This window comes from Saccopteryx bilineata, chromosome 3, assembly GCF_036850765.1.
Source record: "Saccopteryx bilineata isolate mSacBil1 chromosome 3, mSacBil1_pri_phased_curated, whole genome shotgun sequence".
Classification (NCBI taxonomy): Eukaryota; Metazoa; Chordata; class Mammalia; order Chiroptera; family Emballonuridae; genus Saccopteryx; species Saccopteryx bilineata.
In genome coordinates this window covers 17,882,992-17,907,986 of record NC_089492.1, presented here as the reverse complement: position 1 = coordinate 17,907,986, position 24,995 = coordinate 17,882,992, and the positions used below count along the sequence as shown (strand labels likewise).

The 24,995-nt window shown below is 43.7% G+C and overlaps 1 protein-coding gene across 4 annotated transcripts in view; it reads right to left on the bottom strand.

The window, feature by feature from the left end:
* Window positions 1-24,995, bottom strand: part of SAMD12 (sterile alpha motif domain containing 12) — a 392,266-nt gene that overhangs the window by 76,972 nt on the left and 290,299 nt on the right. Inside the window, exon 6 of one of the 4 annotated variants that reach the window (XM_066265773.1) lies at window positions 8,419-9,356. The exons of 2 other annotated variants lie outside the window; for them this stretch is intronic. In XM_066265773.1, the coding sequence (XP_066121870.1) occupies window positions 9,190-9,356 (167 nt within the window). In that variant the 3' untranslated portion in view covers window positions 8,419-9,189. Of the gene's footprint in view, window positions 1-8,418; window positions 9,357-24,995 lie in introns of those variants that run through there. One more of the 4 variants, XM_066265771.1, reaches the window with a different exon arrangement.

The following is a 24,995-nucleotide window of genomic DNA, read 5'->3' as shown; positions in this document are numbered from 1 at the left end:
GCTTGAGCCAGAGCTTACCAGCTTGAGCACAGGTGAGCATGGAATCATAGACATTACACCGTGGTCACTGGCTTGAGCCCAAAGGTCGCTGTCTTGAGCAAAGGGTCACTTGCTCTGTTGTAGCCCCCCAGTCAATGCACATATGAGAAAGCAATCAATGTACAACTAAGGTGCTACAACGAAGCAATATCAATTGCATTGATATTGATTACTGAGATATCTAGATTCACTTCTACAATTTTATTTTGTGGTATCTCTTCCACTTTTTCTGTATTTCTTCCATTATACTTTTATTTCTTGACTTCCTGATAATTTTGTTCTGAGATTTTTCTGTGTGTGTGCTTTTTTCTCTAAAAGCTTAGAAATTGCAGATACATGTACCCTCCATCGCTTGAAACCAGGAACAGCAAGTCTTCTGTTGTGTAGCCCCCCCCCCCCCCACAATTCACCTACTAATAATGTCAACCTTTGGGCTCCTGGCTTTTTGGATTTTTGTGAAGGACAGCTGATTCACCCTCCCGCCCTGCACACAGTCCAAGCTTTACCTCCTGTCCGTCTCTCTAAGAGAGACGTAGCCCTAAGACCTAGGCCACGAAATGCCTGCTCTCTATTTGCTTGCCCCTAGGAAGTAGAGCTTTCTGCATGCTTCTTGACTTTGTCCTCCTTTATAGTCCTCTGTCTGTCTATTGCATATTTATCATCTAGCATGTTTAAGTGCAAACTGGGTGGGTCTTCTCTACGCATCTGGTTATTCATCTTGCTAAAAGTGGAAGACCATGCTTTGGTTCTGATGCAATCATTTCCTTATGCAGTTCTGACAGGTTTATGCAAGCCTGGAACAAAGGGGGAAAAGTAATAATATAGTTGATTTGTGTGTCTCCTGCAGAATTTGCAGAATTCCTCCCTCAGATTATTCTTTAGGGATCAAGAACACAAAAAAGCAATTAACCCTAATAAAATGCTTTCCTCCCACTATGTATATTATTTTCAGATACTCACTTCATTTAATCCTTGTAAACAATTCCTTAGGCTACTTATTATTACCCTCATTTTATAGATGAGGTGTCTGAGACCGCATTTTGAGGTTTTTAAATTACTGAATTGTGATTCAAACCCTTGCCTGTCCAATTCTGAAGTCTATGTTCTTTATCCTGAATCCTGAGGCCTTTCCTTAAATAGAGAGAGTGCTGATGGACTCTCTTCAGCACCGGTAGGAACAATCCTGGTCAGTCTTTTGCTGGTAATTTTCATAGCAAACAATGCAGCCATTTACCCAGGGCTGGTTAGAACTCTGCTAATTGCTAGCTCTCCCTCTGTTGGCAAACATGGTGTTTATCGACTCCAGAAAGAGTCCAGATTGTGGGAAAACATAAACAAATGCTTTCAAAGCAAACCTTTGTTTGGGTCCCAGTGTCAAACATTTTTTATTTTTAATTGCCATTTTTACTTTTGACCAAATATTTCATATGTAATACCTTATAAACTTCCGGAAGTAATTAAACCTTTCAAAAAATAAAATCTCTGATGTCAGTTCACATACTAAATGTCATAAAAGAATGGATCTGTTTATGCAAGAGCCCATGTAGCCCTGCAGGCTAAGCATAAATTGTTGTTCAAGGCCACCTTGCCAAGTCTAACGATGACCCAAGAATGACATAGATAAGCTAACCTTAGGGTCTCTCTGTGCTTTATCACTGTGGCACTTACCACAGGCAAGGGTCGAGGACCAGGCTCTCTCCCTGTGTCTGTCCCTGTGACCCTCTTTCCCTAGCTGAACTTGACTGTCTAAAGTGGGTCCCGGAGGGCTTCAGCCTCTGGGCGGCTTAGAGAACAAACCGTGAAGACGGCACATGGGTCCACTTCCGTTGGTCATTGGCTGCCTCATCGGTGGGACAGACACACTCATTTTTGCTCAAAACCAGGTCGAAAGCTACATACACAGAGACGGTTCACTCTGAAGCCATATGGGAAAGGGTTAGCATTCGGATCACTATCATTTAGAGGTCAGTGATCACACATGCAAAACCAAGTCAGGCATGTTTTCTATTTTGAGGCTTCACACATGATCAAAGGGACTAACATGGCAGTCTAAAGGAAGGGAAGGGGAGGGCAGTGAAGGTGCATTGTTTCCATTACATGCAGCCATGTGTATTTGCAAAGTGGCTCACAAGACGTTGTCATGCTCCGGCCTATTCGAGGCTGTCTAAATCCCTCTTTGTGCAGTTTGCCCCACCAATCCACCGCAGAGGAAAAAAGCATGCTCTCCCAGTGGGTGTCTCTAGCTCTGTTATGAAAACGAAATGGGTGTGTTTACATCATCTTGGAATTTTGGGGAAAAAATTACGCAATTCTGTGTAATTTTCCCCGAAGAGTTGAATTTGAACAAAAACCAACACATCTGGGTCTGGGGCTGCTTTAGCCTCTGATGCAAAAATGAAGATCAATTCCAAGTGATCAAAAAGTTCAAAAGTGCTCACGCCTGACACTCCTTTCCCTCCTTGGAACAAAACGCGTAACAACTGTTTTTCCCAAAATATAAATTACAATCAGCTGGGGTTACTTTTATTTATTTTTCTAAAGACCTTCCCCCAATCAGTCCAATAGTCTTTTTATTATAGATTGCCTACACGCAAGAAGAAAAATATCCTAACATCCTCTTGTGCTTTTAACGGGAATGAATATCTAGATCCAACTGGGGTGTGTCCTCGTGTATTTTAATACTAGGTAATATTCATACATGGACATCTTCCTGTTGATGTTTGTGATTGACATTAACAGGATATGGTTGCCTGAGAAGTGATATAAATAGTGTCTTTTTTTTAAAGAAACACTGTCTTTTTATACTTGATTTTAATTACCCATTTCTGACCCACATTTGGATTACGCTTTGAATTGCAGCAGACTGTAGCTATCAGGTACAGAACTGGAACAGTTACTCTCCCACTGTTTCTTGGTTTTCACACTATGGGGTGTCCTGTCAGCACTTTCTACAGGAAAGAGAAATACATAGGAAGTTGATGTTAACATTGTAATCTGGACACGGGCACTTGATGCATTTCCTGATTCCCATGACATACAAATCCTGCTCTCTGTAAGTCTGATATTTGTTTATTCTGGGGGTAGCTAAGGGGAGATGAACCACTTGGCCCATGGACCGACTTTCACCAAAGAGGTGGATGTTTAAGCGGACAACTTGAGCACAGCCAACAACATATTCAAACACACAGACACAGGTGACCAGCCTTGGCAAATTTCTCGTCTGCAAATAATTCCCTCCTAAAGGATGCTATTGAGACTCAGAGTTAACCTTTGCACCTTTCTCCTTGCATGTGGGACTGGGCCATCTTGTCATTTTAGTGGGGAGGTGGTGGGGGGAGCACAGTGAATGCTTGTAGGCTTTGTTCTGTTGCAAGTACCCACAGAAACCACAAAATCAATAGACATAACATTTTCTTTTGCTGAACAAAGAATTCCAAAAGCAAATCCCTGTGTAAATGATAGGATAATGCCTCATTCTTAGTCAAAATATACTTCTTGGTCCAGTTATTGTACCGTGACAACTAAAGCAAAACATCCCCCCCAGTGCCATCCTGCAGCCAGGCAACTCAGAGAGGAGCACGTGGCGTTCGGGCCCAGGAAGCCGCATGGCCCACTCTGTGCTACGGGGCAGGGGTAAACTCGAGTCTGAGAGAGAATCAAGGACAAAATGACCAGCATCAGTGCCTCCCGGGTGAGTTAGAGCCCTCAGTAGAAATGAGACAAAGTTGGCTTGGACACTGCTGATAGTATATAGTGACCTGGAGGGCGCTATGACATTGAACTCATAAGCTTGGGAGAGATAAAAAATTGTAGGTCTGCTTCCAAAAGCAAGTCCCAAGCACCAGCAAAAGGGAAAGAAAAGAGGTGGGCATCCTTCAGAAATGAGAAGAAACCAGTTTGAGCCCAGCTTCTAGGGAGCATACATAAATAATGACAGGAGGTTATTTTTTCATTAGGCAACTGAGACGTACCTCAACTATAGGACGGTATATGTACTATGCCCCAAGCACTGGGGGCAGTGCAAGTTCTCTAGAAACAACAGCTCTTAATAACTACAGACTGTTGGACACCTGTACCGGCACAGGGATCCCCGCTCTCTCAGTTTCAGTGGCAGAGGTGTAAACTCCGGGTCCCCGGGCAGAAACTGCCAGGATGCCCTTCTTTGTCTTGTATTGATGGTTAAATCCTCATCATGGTCTTAGCAGTACCTTAGGTTGCCATGGATACCTCATATTGTTAAAGCACATTCACATGCTATCCAAATAAAATTTCCGAAACAGTTAGTGGTGTTCCTAGGGAAAATACCATGATTTCTCTTGAACAAATATGGAAACCGAGGCACAGATTTTTCCTAAGGTCAAGGAATCAGGTTATTCTAGAATTGAAAGGGTCCTAAGAGAACTCATTCCGGCCTCTAGTCAACAGTCGGAGAAACAGAAAAAGAGCGCAGGGTGAGTCAGGAAGAGAGAAAGAACTCAGAATCCAGTGCTCTTTTAAAATGTGGCCTCATACGCGCCTAGAGAGGAGGGCCCGTTCCTTTGAGGGTGTTCCTGGATGCAGTGGCTGGGGACCCATGAAGGCCAGAGCTCTGAGGCAGGGACTCCCTCTTTCAGGTTCACCATGGTACTGCCAATTCCTGGTACAGAGCCTTCTCTGTGACAGGTACGCGATGACGCCGGTGAATGAGTGCAAGTCTTCTAATAGATTCCAGGCATTTTTAGGACTAAATTGCTGGCATTTGGCATAAAGTGACAATCCTAAATCATAAAGAAAAGAGGATATATAATCTACGTGCCAGTCATCTCCAGAAATGATGTCATACATCTGGAAGTCGCTTAAAAACCTGATGGGGGTGTGCGCGTGCGCGTGTGTGTGCGCGCGCGCGCGCGTGTGTGTGTGGAAGGGGTTCTGAATGAGGCCCTGAGCCTGCTGAGTGTGGGGAGTGTCAGTCACAGTCGCCGTGAACACAGGCTCTCTACTGAGTACATCCGACGGGTGGTTTAAAAACTCCCAAATTTCTAAACTAATTTCCCCTCTATCCTCCCTAAAATTTGCTCATCATCCATATTTCTACATTAAAGGCCATGGTCCTAAAGACAAGAAAATCATTAAAAAAATAGATTTACAATATTTATTGAAAAACATCCACATATATGTGGACCCACGCAGATCAAACTCGTGTTGTTCCGGGTCAGTGCTGTGTTTCCTCTCCCACCACCTAGGCACAGAAAGCCACTGTCACACACAGCAGCTGTGTCCCTTCACGGGAGTTTCCAGCAGAAGTGAGGTTGGTGCCACTGAAGAAAAACATCAATGATGTCAGATTTAAGGCAAGTTATTTGGAGAAGGGAGTAAGCGATTGGAGCTGAGTGACATTAGATGGCAACAGCCTAATTTGCCTTGGTTCCACTTTTGGGTCGTTTCACTTCTTTCTGATCATCATGGCTGTATAGCACAAGTAAAAATGATTATTTCCATTTTTATTTTTCAGAGAAGACATCAAGGTCTTGGGGGTAGCTACATCACATCTCAAGGTCAAACATCTGGGAGGAACTTGAACTCAGACCTTCTCCTTGTTCTTCCCATTGGCCTCAGGACAGGAGGTCCAAGGCAGGAGAGGCTCCTCCCTCCTCCGCTGTCTCCTCAGTGGGCCGGTGTGCAGGTGTCTGCCGAGCGGGTGGACAGCTGTGCCCCGGCAGCAAGCTGCCCTTTCCTTCCGTGGTCCCCAGAACGTCTGATCCAAAGAACAGGACACTTCCGTGTAAACCCAACCTGTCAGTCCCCTGCAATTTATTTCTCCTGCTTTTTGAACCTTACAATATTTTGCTTTAAGCCTGCAGAAATTGTTGAAGTTGAAATTCCAATTAATCCCAGCATTAAGTGCTATAACTATAGGGGAGATGTTTTTTTATTCTTCATGAAATAAAGAATAATGTTCGAAATAACAAATTTCAAACGTTATCAGCATTTGCTACAACTGAACAGGAATTAGCATTTGGGTACTCGGGCAACACACCACCCAAACTGGAAGTTCAGGGGAAGAGGGACAGGTTTTCAAAGCAAATATGGTTATTTTTAGCATGCAGACTGTTTTCAGTAGCTGTAGTTCCCTGCAATATTTTCTTTTTATATCAGCCACATGTATATATGTATATGTATATCTATCTATCTATCTATCTATCTATCTATCTATCTATCTTATCTATCTACAGATAGTATAAGATAGATATCTACCAGATACTATCTGTAGTTAGATAGGATAGATAGATAGATAGATAGATAGATGATAGATAGATAGATAGAAAGATATATCTTTTCCTTTTTCCTTTAAGCATATCATTTAAGGCTAAATTAGGTATTTGAGAAGGAGCTGAACAACTGCTCTACTCTCATGGGTTAAATCCACAAACAGTAAGAATTGCCTGAGCCTAGACACCCCGCGAGTCGACGGTCTGAGGGCGGCTGCACACGGGACTTCACTGTACCTTGCCGTCTGGCCGGGGCTCGCGGAGAAAAGCACATGGCACCCCTGCCCCGCCGTTTCGCTTTTAGAGACAATGTTGTCTCAGGGTAACAACAAGATACCGCTTTCCAGACACTTTTAGATCTTCTTCCTGACATGTTAACGGCACCTTTTGAGACATCCATCAAAAGCTCTTGCTATGAGGTCAGAAGCATTCGACACCCAAGGGATATAAAATCCAAAGTAAGAGAATCTTATTCTCCAGGTACTTGTGGGATAGTTTTAAAATGGTGAACATGTAGCCACAATGTTCAATTTTTTTGCTGCAAACCCCAGGAAGGAAGCCGCCGATCCCTCACAGCACCCTTCTCATAGACTCTGTGAGTGGCCTCGTGGTCTTCCTCCAATCAGCCAGCCAGTCCGAACCAGCACAGGAGAGGAGGCCCATTGACCCCAACCTGAACTAATTTGTGAGACAAGAGTAAAAATGACCAAGCACTAAACTCTAGGGAAGGGAGTTTTGCACACGAAATTTCAACTCCAGTGAGGAGACTTCCCTAAAGAGGAAGGGTTGCCACCGGGTCATGTTTGTATGAACAGAACTGGGAGAGATGGAGGAAACAGAATGAACAGACTCCAAAGAGCAGATGGATAGATAGAAGAGATGAATATGGAATGTGAATACGAGTATGGAATAAGGGTTGGAGAGTAGGGTTCTGTTCTCATTATCGGGCAGTTTCATTCAGAAACTTCCCATTGCGGTACGTTCCCCTGCCTAGGTTCTAACCATGGAGACACAGTGGTTTCTGGCAACCAAAAGCAAAATCTATCTCATTCTGGAAGGTGTGGGAACTTATTTTCAAAGAGCAAAGATGACTCTGAGTCATACCTTTTATGTAAAAAACAAAACACCAAACAGGTAAAATAAAGGTGATTTTAAAATACTGCCAAATCTTCTATCCACCAAGCTCGTTAAATGAAGCCTTTCCAAATACCTTCCTTTGGATATATTATGGGCAACACTGATGGTTGCTTTTTGCTCCCCTTTATGAGAAAATGAAAGAAGCTCTAGGTGTCTTGAACTTCTTGAAAACAGATGAAAGAATAAGCCAATCTCTTTGTCTTTTATAGTTTGGGTGTGCACCTGGCTTGAGGCAGAACTGGCTAGGATGACCTCATACCTTCCCTTCAAGCAATATGATTCTATGAATTTTCACACGGAATTGGACAAGCAGAAGCACATTCTGTTTTGAACATCTGCACAATTAGATTGACAAGTGAGTTATTCTGATTGCCTGGTCATTGTCCACAAGGGGTGTGAAATGGTCCCTCTTACCTTATCTATCTAGACAAAAAAATGAAGCCTCATGACCAGAAATGATGGTGTAAAACTCACTAAGTTTTCCTGAATTTGCCAGAGGTGACACATACATTCAGCATCATTGTCATCTAGAAAATAGGTTTTGGAGAAACTTGGAGAGGTCCTGCATAAAAATTTATCTGTTGCTGGAAATGACATGACCTCCAGCAGATGAATGACCTTGCCCAGGTTCCTCCTAACTCCCCCATGGGGGCAGAAGTCCATGTTCTGGGGGCCATACCCTGTTATAGTCATTCAGGCAGGCGCCGTCTCGTTCCTGACTTACTTCCTCTGCTCTTAGCTATGTTTGTTCAGGAAGGTCACAAGAGAGAGCCTGGAGTATGAGTCGCAGGAAAGTACTTTTGGACTGGATCTCCCAAACCTGAGCGTCTTGTAAACTCACTTTGCCCAAATTGCTCGGTGGACGCTCATGAGTCCTAACTCAACTTTCCATCAGATAGCTGATGATCCCTATGATACGGTGATCATGCAAACTGGGAAGCATACAGGGGCTTCTTTTTTTAGGAGTAGGTCAACAGAAAAAGCCCAGTAATCCATCTAGCAGCGTGAACGTGTGTTGTACTTAATAAAATAGAATGAATGTTGCCATTAAAAAATAAGAAGCTCATTGTATTTTCTCAGGTCACTGTGGCATCAGCAGACTGCCCTAAAAACCTTTCCCTCATTCCACCATCATCCCTCCAAAAGAAACCTACAAATTTAAATGGCACACTTGAAAACCAGTCCTGCCACCGAGAATGTGGCACAGTGGAAATGGACACAGGCTTTGGGGACAACCAGGCTTAGTTTTAATACCGGATCAGCCTGTGTCTATGTGACAGTAGGCAATGTCTTTAATTTGTTCAGCTTTGGCTCCCTTGTCTATATGCTGGGAAGGGTAATTTACCAGTTTCACAGTTATTGCAGAGATGGAATGGGACCTAGTCCAGCACCTGGCATGGGGGGTGGCGGACAATAATTGGTAGGTGACCCTGAGAAAAGCCTTATTGGACACTTGGAGAAAGACGGGGCATGTGAGCAGTGTCACTATGACACTGAGCTTGGTGGCTGGGGGGGAAAGCCTATGTTAGAGAGCTGTGTTGGGTTTCTCTAAGTTGCTCTGCATTTCCTTGTCCTTCAGGGCCAGTTCATTTCTGAATGTGGTTTCTTTCCTGTTTCTCATCAATCCCTCTCCCTCCCTTCTGGAGCCCATCAACTTCCTTTTGCTTTTCGGGATCTTTAGGGAACAGAATAAAGGCTAACACCACCACGCCCTTCCCTATAAAGATGAGAACATGTTCTTCCATGCTACCCCTGAGGCCATGTGTCATAGCTGGCAGGGTCTCCGCTCTTTCTGACGGGGAGGCCAGGCTGGTGGGATCAGGCAGCTGTGCGTATGAACGGGCTGGATCCACGGAGGAGGGACGGATGCATGAGGCTCAGCTGAATCACAGCTCTTGATTACCACCGACGCACCAGAAGAATTGGGCAGATCTGTGGAGAACGGTCAAGGGAGGTGTGGAGGAGTCAGTTCCAAGATCTATCATCCAAGTACCCATCATAGTGTCTACATTTAGAATCAAAATTTGGTTTCTCCGGTGGGTATTCCAGCTGAAGTTGCCCATCTTTACCCACCTCGTTGAACATAGTAAGGAAGGTAGTCTAGTCTCAGGTACCTGAGAGAGCTCACTCAAGCCCTTGCTCCAGCACTGACTACCTCTAGGATACTATGGTTTCTTTTCTCAACTGTGGATTGAATTGTCTTAAGGATTGATTAAGATAGCACATGTGTAGCACCCCATGTCTGGAATATTAGAAACGACCAGCAAACTTAGTGCCTGGAATCAAGAATCTAAAGAATGTTCTCTAAACCAACGACAAAGTAAAGAATGAGAAGACAGAGCAAAGAGCTAGAGACAGTGAAGAACAATAGTTCACCGATGACAAGCGTTGGGATAGTCTAGGAGTTAGAAGGAAACCCGAACTTGACTTTCATCATCTCAGCATCCTGAAAGAAACAGCTGGTGCCCAGGTTTTACTGAACTGTTTGACTCATGATATTCGTTTGTAATAAAGAATAAAGACAGAGAGGTGTAGGGGGAAGGGGTCACTGATGAGGCACATCTGTGTGGGGGGGTTCTTACTGTTTAGTGCCCGGTGTTCTGTTATCTTTGTTTATCTTTTGTTGTTGTTGTTGTCCTTCTTGTCCTAGGGAGATACCGGCAATGTTCGGACTGTCATAAAATCATGAATGGGTGGGCTTTCAAGAACATGCTGGTTCATGGGAAAGCCCCTAATAAATATATGGTCTGTATGGTCATACGTTCTACCCATGCTGAACCTGACCTTAGCCCATAGGATAGGAAAACAACAAAGAAAAGTTCTGCTTGATTTCCTGCGTTGTTTCACTCAAATCCTGTGTTCTAGGTAGGCATGAACTTGCCATTGACAACAGCAGTGTCATGAGACATCATGGCCTGCCTGCGCTCATGACCCAGCGTGGGCCTCTGAGCAGTAGTGACTTGTCCTATCACAAAAGTAATGATGGAAACGATGATATGCAACAGTAATAACAGCTATTAACTACGATGCCAGCTTCTGTGCTAAAATTTTATAACATTGTCTTTTATCCCCCAATCAACACTGGAAGGTATTACTGTTCCCGTTTTGCAAATGCACACACTGAGGCTCAGAGACACTAACTGACCCAGCAAAGGCCACAGTTAGCTTCTGGTTGTGCTGGAATGACACTCAGTCCACTGGAGAGTAAAGCGGTTTCTCGCCACCACCCTGCACAGCTGCGTGTAATAACCTTCAGAGAGCCCGAGCATTCCAAAGTCATGAAAATGCAGAACCTGTCTGCGTTGGGTCCTCTTTTCCATCACAAGTTTTTATTTTTCTTCTGGAATTGAAGCTTGCAACCACCGGCGAGGAGGGCAGTGCTTTCAGAGTTCTTGAAGACCATCATAAACTACAGTTAGCACATAATAATTAGCAAGAAACAAATGCTTCTTAAAAAAGCACCCGTTTACCTAAAATGATTTTTAATTTCATAATGACTAGTATGTAATTATAGCAGAACAGAGCTATTTAGTTAAAAAAAAAATAGCTTCAAAGATGAGAGTCCATTTAGTGTTTCTTTGCTCTGGGGCTCAAATTACTTTGAAAATTACCAGAACTTAATATATGACGACTAACAGCATTCCCTAGCAGCTTTGAGGGAAAAGCTAAATCAATCTATTTTTTTTTTAAAGCTCCATTAACATGAGGGAAATAAATAATAAATGATACCAGGGGCACGTATTCACTATGTCATTATTACTTTTCTGCTCTGTTGTGCCAGAAAAATAAAACAAATATATAGAACCAAACACGTCTTTCGGGTCATTTTCGAAATGAGACCAAGGGAACGAGACCAATGCGGAACACTGAGCAGGGCACTGTTTTTCTGTAATGTATTAGCAAATCCTGGTCGCTTCGGCGTGGTTTCATTACATTTCCAATATGTGCGTGCATCAATTCATCTTCTTTCTTTCCCACGGTTAAGATTCATGTGCTTTATTAACCACCCCGCAACAGTCGTCTCAGCAGTTTTGTGTAGCCGAGTAAAGCAGTCAAAGCCGGTCAGAGTTCCGGGGACGTCACTCGGCAAACTCTGGATTCCCAGCGACTTGAATTACTCTTGACAATATGAGATTTTCCCGGAGCGATCCATCTTAGGGTCCTCTAATATGTCACACCTGCCTTGGCTCTTCTCTTAATTGATCGGCTAAAGGACACCTGGCAGATCTCGCAATGTGCCCCCTTACGAAGCCACCTCACAATAGGAGCTTCTCCACAGCAAGTGGCTCAAGATGGCAGGTGGGTACACGTCCTGTTTCCCAAATATAATCTGAATGATCCGAGGGGCCTGTGGAGCCGTCAGCGAGCCCACACGTCCCAGAGATCTGCGATGAGCAATGGTAACCCTTCCGTGCATTCCCTGCATGCTCAGGGGCTTGAAAAATAGGATGTTGTCAGGGGTGACAGACAGCCAGCCATTCACTGCGGCTTCTTCATTTACAGTGGAGCTAACCACATTCGGGGACTGCTGACACTTCCGAAGTGGCTGTCACCGACTCTTAATTCTTGGTCGCACTGTATTTTTTTTAAATGGGGTCTTTTGTCTGATGCCAACTCCAGTCAGCCCAAAGTTTTGAAAGGACACAGTCCTAAGCGTACTTAGTATGGATTCAAACAATTTTCAAATTATTTTAAAACCCCTAACAGTGCCTGTGAGGCACTGGCCAGCTTGCTTTGAGATACAGAGAATAGAGAGGTAGATTCCAAATGTAGCTTCTCTTAATTGAGCGGCTCACAAAAATTAGGGGATCAGGGAACGTGCAGATGCTCCAATACTTTCAGCCTTTTGTACAGTGCATTTTCACCAATGAAATAAAAGTTGGTTTTGCATCTCATTTGCATAAACAAACAACTTTGACTTGTTTGCTTTTCTGATGTTCTTGTTTAATAAAAAAAAATCAAATGCTTTTTTTTCAATCATTTCATATTCGTTTTGAAATACTCCCTAATTTTTGTGAGCAGTATAATTTCACAAAGAAGCAATCTTAACACAGTTACTCATTTAAGAGAGGAGTCTTCTGAGCTCTTCTAGGTGTTTCCTCGTTCTGTGATCAGACAGACATGGTTTGGGTGGTGCTTTTCACACCAGAGGGCTTAAATAAGAACGATTATATGAAATTTTGTTGAGCGCTGTCATCCCAATAAATTAAAAAAAAGAAAAAGAAAAAAAAAAAGAAGATTCCATGATTTACAAGCTCTCCCAATGGATCAGCTAAGTAGAGATGATGGTCCTTATTAAAAAACAACATATAGCGCATGAGACAAAAAAATTAAAAAATGACCAGTTTGATATTAAGAAAATTTAAGGAGAACTCCAGAGAAGAAAATGGGTTACTACTGCTCTCTATGGTCTTTCAAATGCAGTTATATACATACTTCCAAAATCTTGGAATTAGCAGCACTCCAAACAGCTCAGCCTCACAAGTTTATAAAGCGGCTGTGTGGTTTAGGACAAAGAGCACGTGCCACACGGGAAATTCCGACACTGTATGGCAGCTCCATTGTGTCCTAAACGGGATGGTCGTGAGCCATCGTAAACCTGCTGCACAATGAAGGGGCTGGAGTACACAGTGGTTCCCAACCAGCCACCCATCGTAAACCTGCTGCACAATGAAGGGGCTGAAGTACGTAGTGGTTCCCAACCAGCCACCCATCGTAAACCTGCTGCACAATGAAGGGGCTGGAGTACACAGTGGTTCCCAACCAGCCACCCATCGTAAACCTGCTGCACAATGAAGGGGCTGGAGCACATAGTGGTTCCCAACCAGCCACCCATCGTAAACCTGCTGCACAATGAAGGGGCTGGAGCACATAGTGGTTCCCAACCAGCCACCCATCGTAAACCTGCTGCACAATGAAGGGGCTGGAGCACATAGTGGTTCCCAACCAGCCACCCATCGTAAACCTGCTGCACAATGAAGGGGCTGGAGCACACAGTGGTTCCCAACCAGCCACCCATCGTAAACCTGCTGCACAATGAAGGGGCTGGAGTACACAGTGGTTCCCAACCAGCCACCCATCGTAAACCTGCTGCACAATGAAGGGGCTGGAGCACATAGTGGTTCCCAACCAGCCACCCATCGTAAACCTGCTGCACAATGAAGGGGCTGGAGCACACAGTGGTTCCCAACCAGCCACCCATCGTAAACCTGCTGCACAATGAAGGGGCTGGAGCACATAGTGGTTCCCAACCAGCCACCCATCGTAAACCTGCTGCACAATGAAGGGGCTGGAGCACACAGTGGTTCCCAACCAGCCACCCATCGTAAACCTGCTGCACAATGAAGGGGCTGGAGCACATAGTGGTTTCCAACCAGCCACCCATCGTAAACCTGCTGCACAATGAAGGGGCTGGAGCACATAGTGGTTCCCAACCAGCCACCCACCGTATACCTGCTGCACAATGAAGGGGCTGGAGTACACAGTGGTTCCCAACCAGCCACCCATCGTAAACCTGCTGCACAATGAAGGGGCTGGAGTACACAGTGGTTCCCAACCAGCCACCCATCGTAAACCTGCTGCACAATGAAGGGGCTGGAGTACATAGTGGTTCCCAACCAGCCACCCATCGTAAACCTGCTGCACAATGAAGGGGCTGGAGTACACAGTGGTTCCCAACCAGCCACCCACTGTACACCTGCCGCACAATGAAGGGGCTGGAGCACATAGTGGTTCCCAACCAGCCACCCTCAAAGGTGGCAGTGGGTCTCGGTGCGTTATTTTAGCTTTCAATTATATTAACTGAAAGAGGCAACACAGGTGATTTTGTGTTAATCCAATCCCCTAATTGGAGGATCCTGTTTTAAGTTAGCGGGAAATCAATTTACTACTTCGTCAATACACACTGAAAAGAGAATCTTTCAAAAAGTAAAACTCAATAGGGAAAAATATGTTAGATTTCTAGGGGAACGTGGCGGTGGGCAGTTTTTAGAAATGGTTTTACAAAAACCCCTTCCAGCTCAGGGTTTCTATTACTGCATGTCTGTAAATATCTATTTTCCTCAGTCCTTGTCCGGGGTCTTTTGATTTTCAGTGTAGAATGGTTTCTATTTACTAAACCTGTGACTTTATATCTCTTTCCCCCATTCAATCTTGTACCTGCAGAGAAAGCATTTTAACCAAACCTCACAATTTCCTTGGCTTACATACTCCTCGCTTCACTGCCCTAATTATTTTAATAAGCAGCTTAGCTAAAACGCTGGCTTGCATGGATACTTCAGTTTAATTGTGAACAGCTCCTGCTCCAATGAGAACCTGGAGCATCTTGCCTCCTTGGGATGGAGTTTCATTGTGTTGATCTGTTAGGGCCACTAATGAAGAAAGTAACCTCACTTTATTACCGTGCGTACGTCTTCACTTTCTGATCTCTTTTTTTAATGAATAACAATGCCAAGAAAAGATCTTAAAGTTCTATTATTTTAGCTGTCTGGCTGCAGAGAAAAAGAGAGCTCCCGTCCAGGCCCGCAGGAGAGTCCGGACCTGGTGGATGAAAATGAAAACCCCCCACAGCATTCCATGGGCTGGCCACACGGCCCAGGGTGCATGGCTCCCCTCCCCCGCCCCACCCCGATTCCATTTGCTCTTATCATTTAGCAAATAGTTCTCTCAAAGGGGGAAAAATAGGAAGTGGAAAAAAGAATGACACGGAAAGTCACTGAGTAATCATAGTCCCCGGGAAGTGGAAAACAGAATTCACCTTATGGTCTAATTACTCTTTGGTATTATTTTTAATGAAACCGAATCAGGCGAGTTTCCAGCGTCTGTTTGATGTTTCAGCGGCTTCATTTCCACGTGTCCCTGGCTCTGAAAGGAAATATTTGCTAACTTCCTGGAGCTTTCTTATTATCATCTATTACCATTTAGAGCCCAGGAATATCTTTGTTATTTTTCTAACACGGGAGGAAAAAGCTAGAGGTGCCTAAAAGAGCTATGTAAAAACTATCATGTGTTCCGCTTGCTTGAAACCACAGCAGCGTGACTTCGGAATTTGGGATCAGGTCGATACAGAGCAGCTGACTCTTTGGTGACAACTTGTTAGACACATGGCAATGCGTCCCAAGCATGCCCTTGCTTTACGAGGCAAAAATGAAGCTACTGGTTTCTTTTCATCTGTGCTGCTTGCGTATGGGTCTATAAAAGAAGACAAATGCTACCGACTGACGTTTTAGAAACTGAATTCCATCGCCCACTATAAACTGCGGTGTACCCGGATCCGGAGATTTGGGTAAAGCTAATAAAATACATTCTGAGATCTTTGGATCAAAAGCAGCATTTACAGATTCACAGAAAACACAGCAACAATACAACAGAAACTCCTGTTCTGCACTGCTATTAGGCCAGGCTAGTCTTTAATCTTTATGCCATTAAACACACACACACACACACACACACACACACACACACACACACACATAAAACAAACCCTTGAAAACTGAGAATTATTTCATTTGATTTAGGCAGTGTTTGAAACCTAGGAACGTCACACAGCGTCTCCAGGACCACATGGGTGCCGAGGGCAGAGGCCCATTGAATGTTTCCAGGGACCTGAAGGATTATCTAAGACCTTATTTTACACATGGAATGCTGGAATTTAGAGCCATAAGATATTTTTGTTGTTGTTGTTGTTGTTTTTAAATTTTTCTGAAGTAAGAAGCAGGGAGGCAGAGAGACAGACTCCCCTGCATGCACCCAACTGGGATCCACCCGGCATGCCCACTAGGGGGTGATGCTCTGCCCATCTGGGGTGTTGCTCCATTGCAACTGGAGCCATTCTAGCTCCTGAGTTGGAGGCCATGGAGCCATCCTCAATGCCTGGGCCAACTTTGCTCCAATGGAGCCTTGGCTTCAGGAGGGAAAGAGAGAGAGAGAGAGAAAAGAGAGGTAGAAGGGTGGAGAAGCAGATGGTGCTTCTCCTGTGTGCTCTGACTGGGAATCGAACCTGGGACATCCACATGCCGGGCTGACACTCCACTGCTGAGCCAACTGGCCAGGGCCTTAGAGCTATAAGATATGTAGAAAAGGCAAAAGAGTATGCATGAAGTGTGAAGGCTATGGATTTAGACACAGCCAACTCAGATAGTTCGTGATCTTTTAAGGACCGATAGGCTGATGGTTAGCTTTGTATAGGTAAGAATCAATGTTTGTGAATGAAAGGACAATCTATAAAGCTGTAAACAAAATATATAAGTCAATTTATGATTGGTTATGAAATACATGGGTTTCCTTGGCAGACTGACAGTCTGTCTCCTTTAGGATTGCCTCAGTGAGTCTGCCTTTAAAAAACAGGGAACAAAAACCAATGGTGAAAATCAGAGGCAGACGTGTGTTGCTAGAAGCCAGCTGAAAATATGAAATGCAAAATACCATGAACGTGCAGTCAGATCAATGTCCCCAACTGACGATATTCTCTACCCATGGGGCTCAAAGTTCATTCCTTCCAGAAATCCCAACTCCCTTCTCAGCCACACTGTTGACACACTCAGGTTCTCAATGATGGATGGGATGTGGCATGGGACACCAGGTTGGTGGGTGGGGGGGGAGAAAGCATGTGCCCCTCACTGAGACTTCAGACATCAGTCAGCCCTGTCAAACTATCCTCACCCTCAATTTCTTAGGCATTGAAGGCACAGCTCAAAGCTGATCATAAACCCACATCGAAGTAAGATTCGGCACGACTTACTCGGTTTAACAGAACTGGTCCTCAATCCGCGGTATCCTTATGTCCCAATCTAAGGGCAGCTGGCTTCCATGTCCAACACATCTGCCTGCCAGGTTAGGCGGGAAAATGCTCACTGCCTGAGCTGCCATTCAGGGACAAGCACAGACCCTGCAGGCAACGTCAGAAGGATAGAGCTCTTTCTTCCAGTCTGACAGCCAGGAATGCCATTTTCTTGTTCACTGGGTGCAAATCTTTTCATTTCTACTCGAAGGCTCTGGAGCCTGGCTCTGCATGCCGACTCTCTCTTTAATTGCATAGGCTGAAAGGACTGACACAGGTTTAACAAATATGATCAGCCTAGGTATGCACCGTGGTCGGCAAATGGAACACAAAGTTAATTATTTCTCTAGGGAAAGAAGAGCTTCCGAGGCTGGCTCCACTAGGAGCTGGGCATGCTTCAGGCACCCAGAAGCCCGGCGGAAATGACCAGAAGTTACGCGTCAGGGGGACCCGTTTCTGAAAGGTTCTTTCCAATGTGACATTAAAAATTTATGAATAGGCCAGTACACAAGACCGTATTTATAAGAGGGGCCGTGGGGAGGGATAAACAGGAACTTAACTTCTTAATAAAAGCAGAGGAATGAAGAGACAAAAACCCCTTTGTGAATACTATGTGGCATATAAATGTTATCTTGCATCTGATGTCAATAATCAGAGGAAAAAATCGCATCGGGTCTCATAACAAAAGGTGATCAAAAGGTGATGCTTTGGCCTGTGAACTGCTTCCTAAGCACCTGGTTGGGTCTGAGCATGTTTATCTGATTAAAGAGGGTCATTGCAAATGTCTAGGCTTCATCTGTTTATGGAAGGCTAGGATGCATTCTATTCTGCCTTGTGTTCTGTTGACAGAATGATCAGCAAAGTACTCAGTGCAAGAACTTTATTATGTATTTATGCAAGAGAGAAAGAGGGAGAATCCAGCTTTAATTTGTGCAGTTTGGGCAGTTAGAAAGGAAAAAAAAAAACACCACTTTTTAAAAAAACTACAAAATTGGGTAAACAAGGACATCCAAGGCATTGAGACACCAAAGAAATGGAGTTTGTGTAGGCTGGCTGCTGGCACATGGACTCGCTTAGATATCTTCATCAGTTAGACACAACATGACACGACATAAAAGAGAATGGGATTTCTCGACTCAGCTGAATTACAAGGTCAGAGCTCTCAATTATTTCTTTGTTGTTTGAGCAGCAAATTATGGGTCAAAGGATATTTTTATTCTTATGTATTCATTTACTCTCTGTATTCATACACCTTTCTAATAGCTATCAGAAAAGCCCTGTGATGCAAATATATGTTGCAATTCAATCTATGTATAGATTATACTTCTCATCATTCTAACTCTTAGAGAGGCTTCCAAGCTCTGAAATAACCAATATTCACCTACTGGAAAACAAAACCGTGTCCAAACAACACAATTAAACCTGGAATATCAACGAATAACAACAATGCATAATTCCACATATGAAAGGATCAGATGCTAGAAATTCAATTTGGTATTGTAAAGCCACAGCAGGGTATTTAAAATTTTTTTTTATTAAACAAAAGCCTAAGAAAATATATGTAAAATTCTAGCATACAAAGGACTGTTTAGTAGTAATAGTGATGATGCCAGCTGTCATTTATTGTGCTTTTCCCAATCAGTTCACATGGGGACAGGCACTAAGGGGACTCCTGGAAATAGAAGACCAAGCTCTTGCTCTCAAAGAACTCAAAATACAGGCACTAAAAAGAAAGAAAAAGAAACTCAAAGCAAACAAGCCTGACGTAAAACGCTAGTGATAAACTAGAAGCGGGGTCAAGTAGACCTGGGAATAAAACCCCATGAGACAAAAGTGACAGAAAAACCTTAAGAGAAAGAAAAACTTTGGAAATGCGAAGAGTGGAATGTGGTGGGGTCGCCGGGTGTGAATGATCAGCAAGCTGCAATCTGTGTAGAGGCTCCCTGACGTGTGAAACATGGTAACACTGTGGACCCTGCCAAGGGTAAAGCCATGAAATAAACATATCAAAAACTGTGACGGATCGGTCCTCTTGACCCGCTGAGACACCTTCTACATTATTAAAATGCGCATCAGGGGCATGTCACTCAAAATCCAAAGCAATAGATACAGCAGCAGCTCCGCCACTATGCGCCCATCCATGGACGCCAGCATGAATGAATGACCCGTATCTCATCACGGACACCTAGGGATGCTTCAAAGGCTCAATGGCTGGACTCAAGGGTTGTACAGCAAGAGTATGTGTTGGTTTATAATAAACATATACATAAACGAATGGCATTAAATATCTCATTAGAACTTTTATGACCTGCTAGAATGGCATATGCCCTGCTGAATACAGATAGGCTTTTTTTTCTCTCTTTTTTTTTATTTATTCATTTTAGAGAGGGAGATACACAGAGAAGGGCCGAGGGAGGAGCAAGAAGCATCCACTCTCATATGTGCCTTGACCAGGAAAGCCCAGGGTTTCGAACCAGTGACCTCAACATTCCAGGTCAATGCTTTATCCCAGGGGTCCCCAAACTACGGCCCGCGGGCCACATGTGGTCCCCTGAGGCCATTTATCCAGCCCCCACCGCACTTCCGGAAGGGGCTCCTCTTTCATTGGTGGTCAGTGAGAGGAGCATAGTTCCCATTGAAATACTGGTCAGTTTGTTGATTTAAATTTACTTGTCCTTTATTTTAAATGTTATATTTGTTCCCGTTTTGTTTTTTTTTACTTTAAAATAAGATATGTGCAGTGTGCATAGGGATTTGTTCATCTGTGTAAAAAGTTTGGGGACCCCTGCTTTATCCACTGCGCTACCACAGGTCAGGCGATAGGCTCATTTTTAAACCAGTTTATAAATGATAAAAGTGACACAGGCTGATGGACACACAGATGGCTACAGAATGGAAAGTTCACATTCTGCTGTTCCATGTTTCTATTCCTCCCAGATACAACCACTGCCACTGACTCCTTCTGTTATTCTTAGAGACATTTTCCAGAAATATAGAATCCTTGACCTGTATTTTAAGAGGATCTCATTTAAAACAGGTACCTTATAAACAAAGAAGGCAAAGGAAGTACACTGAGAAAATGGCTGTGGAAACTGAGAAAATTTACAAAGCTCAAGCTGAGGTCAATAATAAAATAAGCATGTAATACACGAATGCTGGGATATGGGAAAGTGCTTCACAGTATTTTCTAGTGCCGTAGAGTTGAGCATTTTTGCTGGGGTAGATTAAAAGGGCAAAGGGCCAGAGGGAAAAAAATTAAATCTGTATATTATTCATGGAAGCCAGAGGAGGAGCACTGGGACGCCTTCCTGGGAGGCACAGGGAACATCTTTACTTGTCCGCTCGTCTTGCATCTCTCAAGTCACATCTCAAATGGGAATGCCGGCATGTGGCATCTGCAGCCACATTCATCAATTCCTCTGCTCATTAATTTATTGGTGACCTATTTATTGAGTATATACTGTGTGACATCAGCTCTGATCTAAAGCACTTGCAACGAAGCTGGGGGAAACGGGATGAGTGTACACGCAACATTTGGAGAAAAATAAGAAATGGTATATGAAAAGAGATAAACTAAATATAATTAAATGCCAGCCAGCATGGTGCAATGGGCAACACTTAATTAAATTCAGGCCATAATCCATGTTTAGTCCCAAGGGAAGAGTCTCCCACAATCACTGCTTCTCACTGCAGCCAATACCTGGAGTTCGGCCCAGTGATGTAATTTAGCAACGACTGTATTTCCATTCTCAAAAGGGAAATCTGTTGTTCTTGAAATGTGCATATATGTGTGTTTAAAGATATCTATTTAGTTCTGGGAGAGGGAGGGTGGATTTGATTGTATTTAGTGATTCATTTTTCAAATTGACTACCTCTGGGAATAGATGTCACAGGACCATAAAATCTAGGAAGAGAAGCCTGAGAAACCAGCAGGGCCAATCCCTCACCTCCAGGTGGGACGGAACTTCTGACCGATTACTCAGCCAAAAAGTTATAGTGACATTCTCGTATATCTTCTGTTCCTGCATATATTGAATCAAAGTGTAACCAGGCATCTGGTATGGGAGCATCGGAGAGCCATATGTGACGCTCACTAATACAAAATGCCTGGAAGGGAACTAAGTTAATACATATGGCTTTAAATTTACAAATGAAGACTCATCCATCATCAAAGACCCAGGACGCTCACTGCCAGGACATAAAACAGGATTTAGGAGAGAGATCTGTTTTCATTTGTGTATCATCCGCTTCAACACGAGCGGGAGAGGAAAGATGTGCATGCATTTCCTGGACTTGATCTGGGGACTGCAGCACGTGTGACAAAGGGATTACGGGCCGAGGTCTCTTAGACGAGACTCTCATGTCAATTTCATGCCACAGATAACTTATATGTTGGCATCTTAAAAGGAATACTATTTATGCATTATGCCAAGACCATAAACATTATTGGAGCTTCTTTTTTTTTTTTTAAAAAAGGTCTATGCCCAGAGACAAAATAGACGGTTCTGGAACGAGGTCATGTGGCTGTATCGCAAACACTGTACGATTTCCTTCTCGGGGGAAAGGGTAGGCAGCTCATACACCGTCACCTCACACAACTGATTAGAGGAGACATTGACAAAAGAGTTTTTCTTTTTTTTTAATTTAATGATCAACAAAAGTCAGAGAAGAAACACAATGTCTTCAATGTTGGCAATATCATCTTAGGATCTCTAAAAGGAAGTTCCTTTTCCTTCCAATTTTGACCTTTTCCTATTTGGCAGATGTTGATTTTTTTTTCTTTTTCTGCCTGTGTTTCTAATGGAGCTTGAAATTAACATGGCTTTCTGTTTCCCTTCTAATTTGCATGTGGCCATCATCAGTTTTGTGAGCGGAGTTCTGGGAATAGGGTTTGTTTACTGCTTCTGTTGTACCAACAAATGGAGAAATGCACCCCCCCCCCAAAAACCCCTAAATAATCCCACTGCTGTGTTCATCCCATTCCAGTTGAGACTCCCCTTCCACTCACGGAAATGGCCTTCACTAAGCAACCAGTTACCTTACCTCTTGGGTGCAAAAGCTAATAACTATATTCAAGGGCTTGTCCTTGATGACATTTCCGGGCTGCCTTTGACAGATCAGAGTACCAGCTCACTCTTCCACTCCTTGTGAGAGAGAACTCAGAAACTAAACCCTTCCCCCTTGTAGGCTTCCTGGGTTTTCTACTCTTCTCTTCCTTCGTGAATTTACCTGTTTCCAAGTTCTCAGAGACTCCCTTTATATACAGAGGTGACACCAATTCCACCTGCATTCCTCTGATTTTACATTTGAGTTATCCATATGGTCCACGACCACATCAAAAATCAAGTTCAGTTTGGGCAAGGGGAAGCGCTCTCTCTCCCACTCCGTGAAAGTGTCACGGCCACTTCACAGCCAGTCTTGGGAACAGAGTTTTGGTGTTTAACCTTTTGAGTAGAGTTTTTTTCATGTTCACTGACCCCTAGAAGTGAGTTTATTTTTTTTCCAAAAAAATGAAATTAGTTCCAGTTCCAGTTTAGTTAACTTAAAATCATGTTTGTTTGATAACCAGTTTATGGAAATAAGAAGAACATACATTTGCCCTTTCTTAATGTTGCCTTACACACTTTTAAAGTAAAAATTGTTGCACGATCGTACTCTGGGTGGTCAGGAGGCACGAGGACGTACACGAACGTTCGTACTACTCAAGGGTAAGTCTTCATGGTCCCACTGTTTTGTCTGTTACTCAACTTCTTTTGCTTCATTACCAACATTCACCTTTTCCATAAAGGGCTCTTGTCATCAGTAAATACATTTAGGAAGCAAAAGGATCCTCTGTATTTTCATGCTTTACCTTAAAAATTTTATATATATATATATATTTTTTTAAAAATTACTTTACTTTTAAATGTAAAATCCGGTGGCACCAAGTACACTGACAATGTTTTGCGACCATCACCACTATCCATTTCCAGAATCTTTTCATCATTCCAAAGAGAAACTCCGTACCCATTAAATGATAACTCTCCACTGTTCCCAACCTTCACCCCAGGTAACATCCGTTCTACTTTCTGTCTCCATGGAATTGCCCACTTTAGATACCTCATATAAGTGGAATCATACAGTGCTTGTTCTTTTGTCTCTGGCTTTTTTCACTTGGCATAATGTTTTCAAGGTCCATCCATGTTGTAGTATGTGTTAGAATTTTGTTCCTTTTTATGACTGAATCATATCCCCTCATTTATACATCTCAAATTTTATTTATTCATTCATCTGTTGATGCACATCTGGGTTGTTCCTCTTTTTTGGCTATTGTGAATAATACTGCTGTGAACAATGATGTCCGTGAATCTATTTGTGTTGGCTTTCAACAGAAGGATCCTCTTTTGTTTTGCAAATTTCTCAACTTCATCCAGAAATAGTATCTAGCAAGGTTTCAATCACTCATAACTTATTCTGGTCTGCAACCTGGGTTTGGGAGCTGCTCCAGTCTGGTTTGATTTTAGATCCATGCTTTAATCTGTTTGCCTGCTCTGTTTGCATGGAACTACATTTCCCAGACTCCCTTGCCCTCCGGCTTCCAGGTAGTTGTGAGGCACCAGAAGCGGATGCAGAGCAGAAGAAGGGAAAAGCCAGTATATTTCTTACTGTATCACTTTGCTTCCTGTGGCATCTTAGGGAGTGGCTGCACCTTGCCTGGGCTCCGGCTTCACCAGGAGTGCCCACCGGGGTTCCAAGTTCTGCCAGGCAACCCTGACCTCTCAGCTCTGCTTTCTCCTTTGCTCCTCCAGCTCCAGGGAAGCTGGGTGTTTCCTACTGTTGCTATACCCTGAGTTGCTTCATTCCCGCACTTTGAATATTCAACTCTTCTCTCACCTGTGCTACTCAGTCCATCCATTAAGTTCCATCTTCTAAATATACCTGGGATGTTTGTGGGTTCCTCACTGGAACCCAGCTGACACCCATTGCACTGGAAAAGAAGGTACGTGTTTCTCAGGATGCAGAACCCGTGGCAGGGACTCCTTGATGTCCTCCATGTACCATCCACTTACCAGGGTACTGAGCTGGAAATGATGCCATTTCCAAGCTTCCCCAGCAGTTTGGTGTGGCCGTGGGCATAAGTTCTGGCCAAAGTGATGTCATCAGATGTGTTTGTGGCAGATCCTAAAGCTTCTCTCCAAGTTCGCTGTTCATTCCCTCTGCACTGTCTTCCCCTCTTCTCCCTGTGGTTTGAAGTGTGGATATGACAAGCAGACTCCAATCTGGGGCGTGAGGACACGGGCCACATTCTGGGGAGAACAGGACCAAAAGCCGGAAGGATCCCAAGTCCTTAAGTTTGTGGGATAAAACCAGCACCCAGCCCTGCTCTCCCTATGTCTGTGGTTTCTACACGAGAAGGAAACAATTCTCTTCTAAGACGCCGCTGCTTCTAGCCTGTTCGTTGCAGCCGGTCTGAATCCCAACAACTCTGAGACCCACATCATGAGCTCGAAGTCTGTCCCAGGCGGCTAATGAATTTTCTTACACCTTTTCTTCCTACATTACAGCGGGGCCCTCGATCCTCTGATCTTATTCTAAGTTCTGGCCTCCTCCCGTTTGTGCTCAAAATTGACCTGTTCTCATCTACAAAGCTTTCAGAAAGCTTTATTCCCTTTGACAACTTCTGCTTGGCTTATTAAGTTTTCTCTGGAAGGGGGGGAGAGTAAAATCCAACTACTCACCAAGCCCATATCCAACCTAGAAAATGATTAGAGTCTGGATGTTAGAGGATTTTTAATTAAAAGCCTGGGAACATT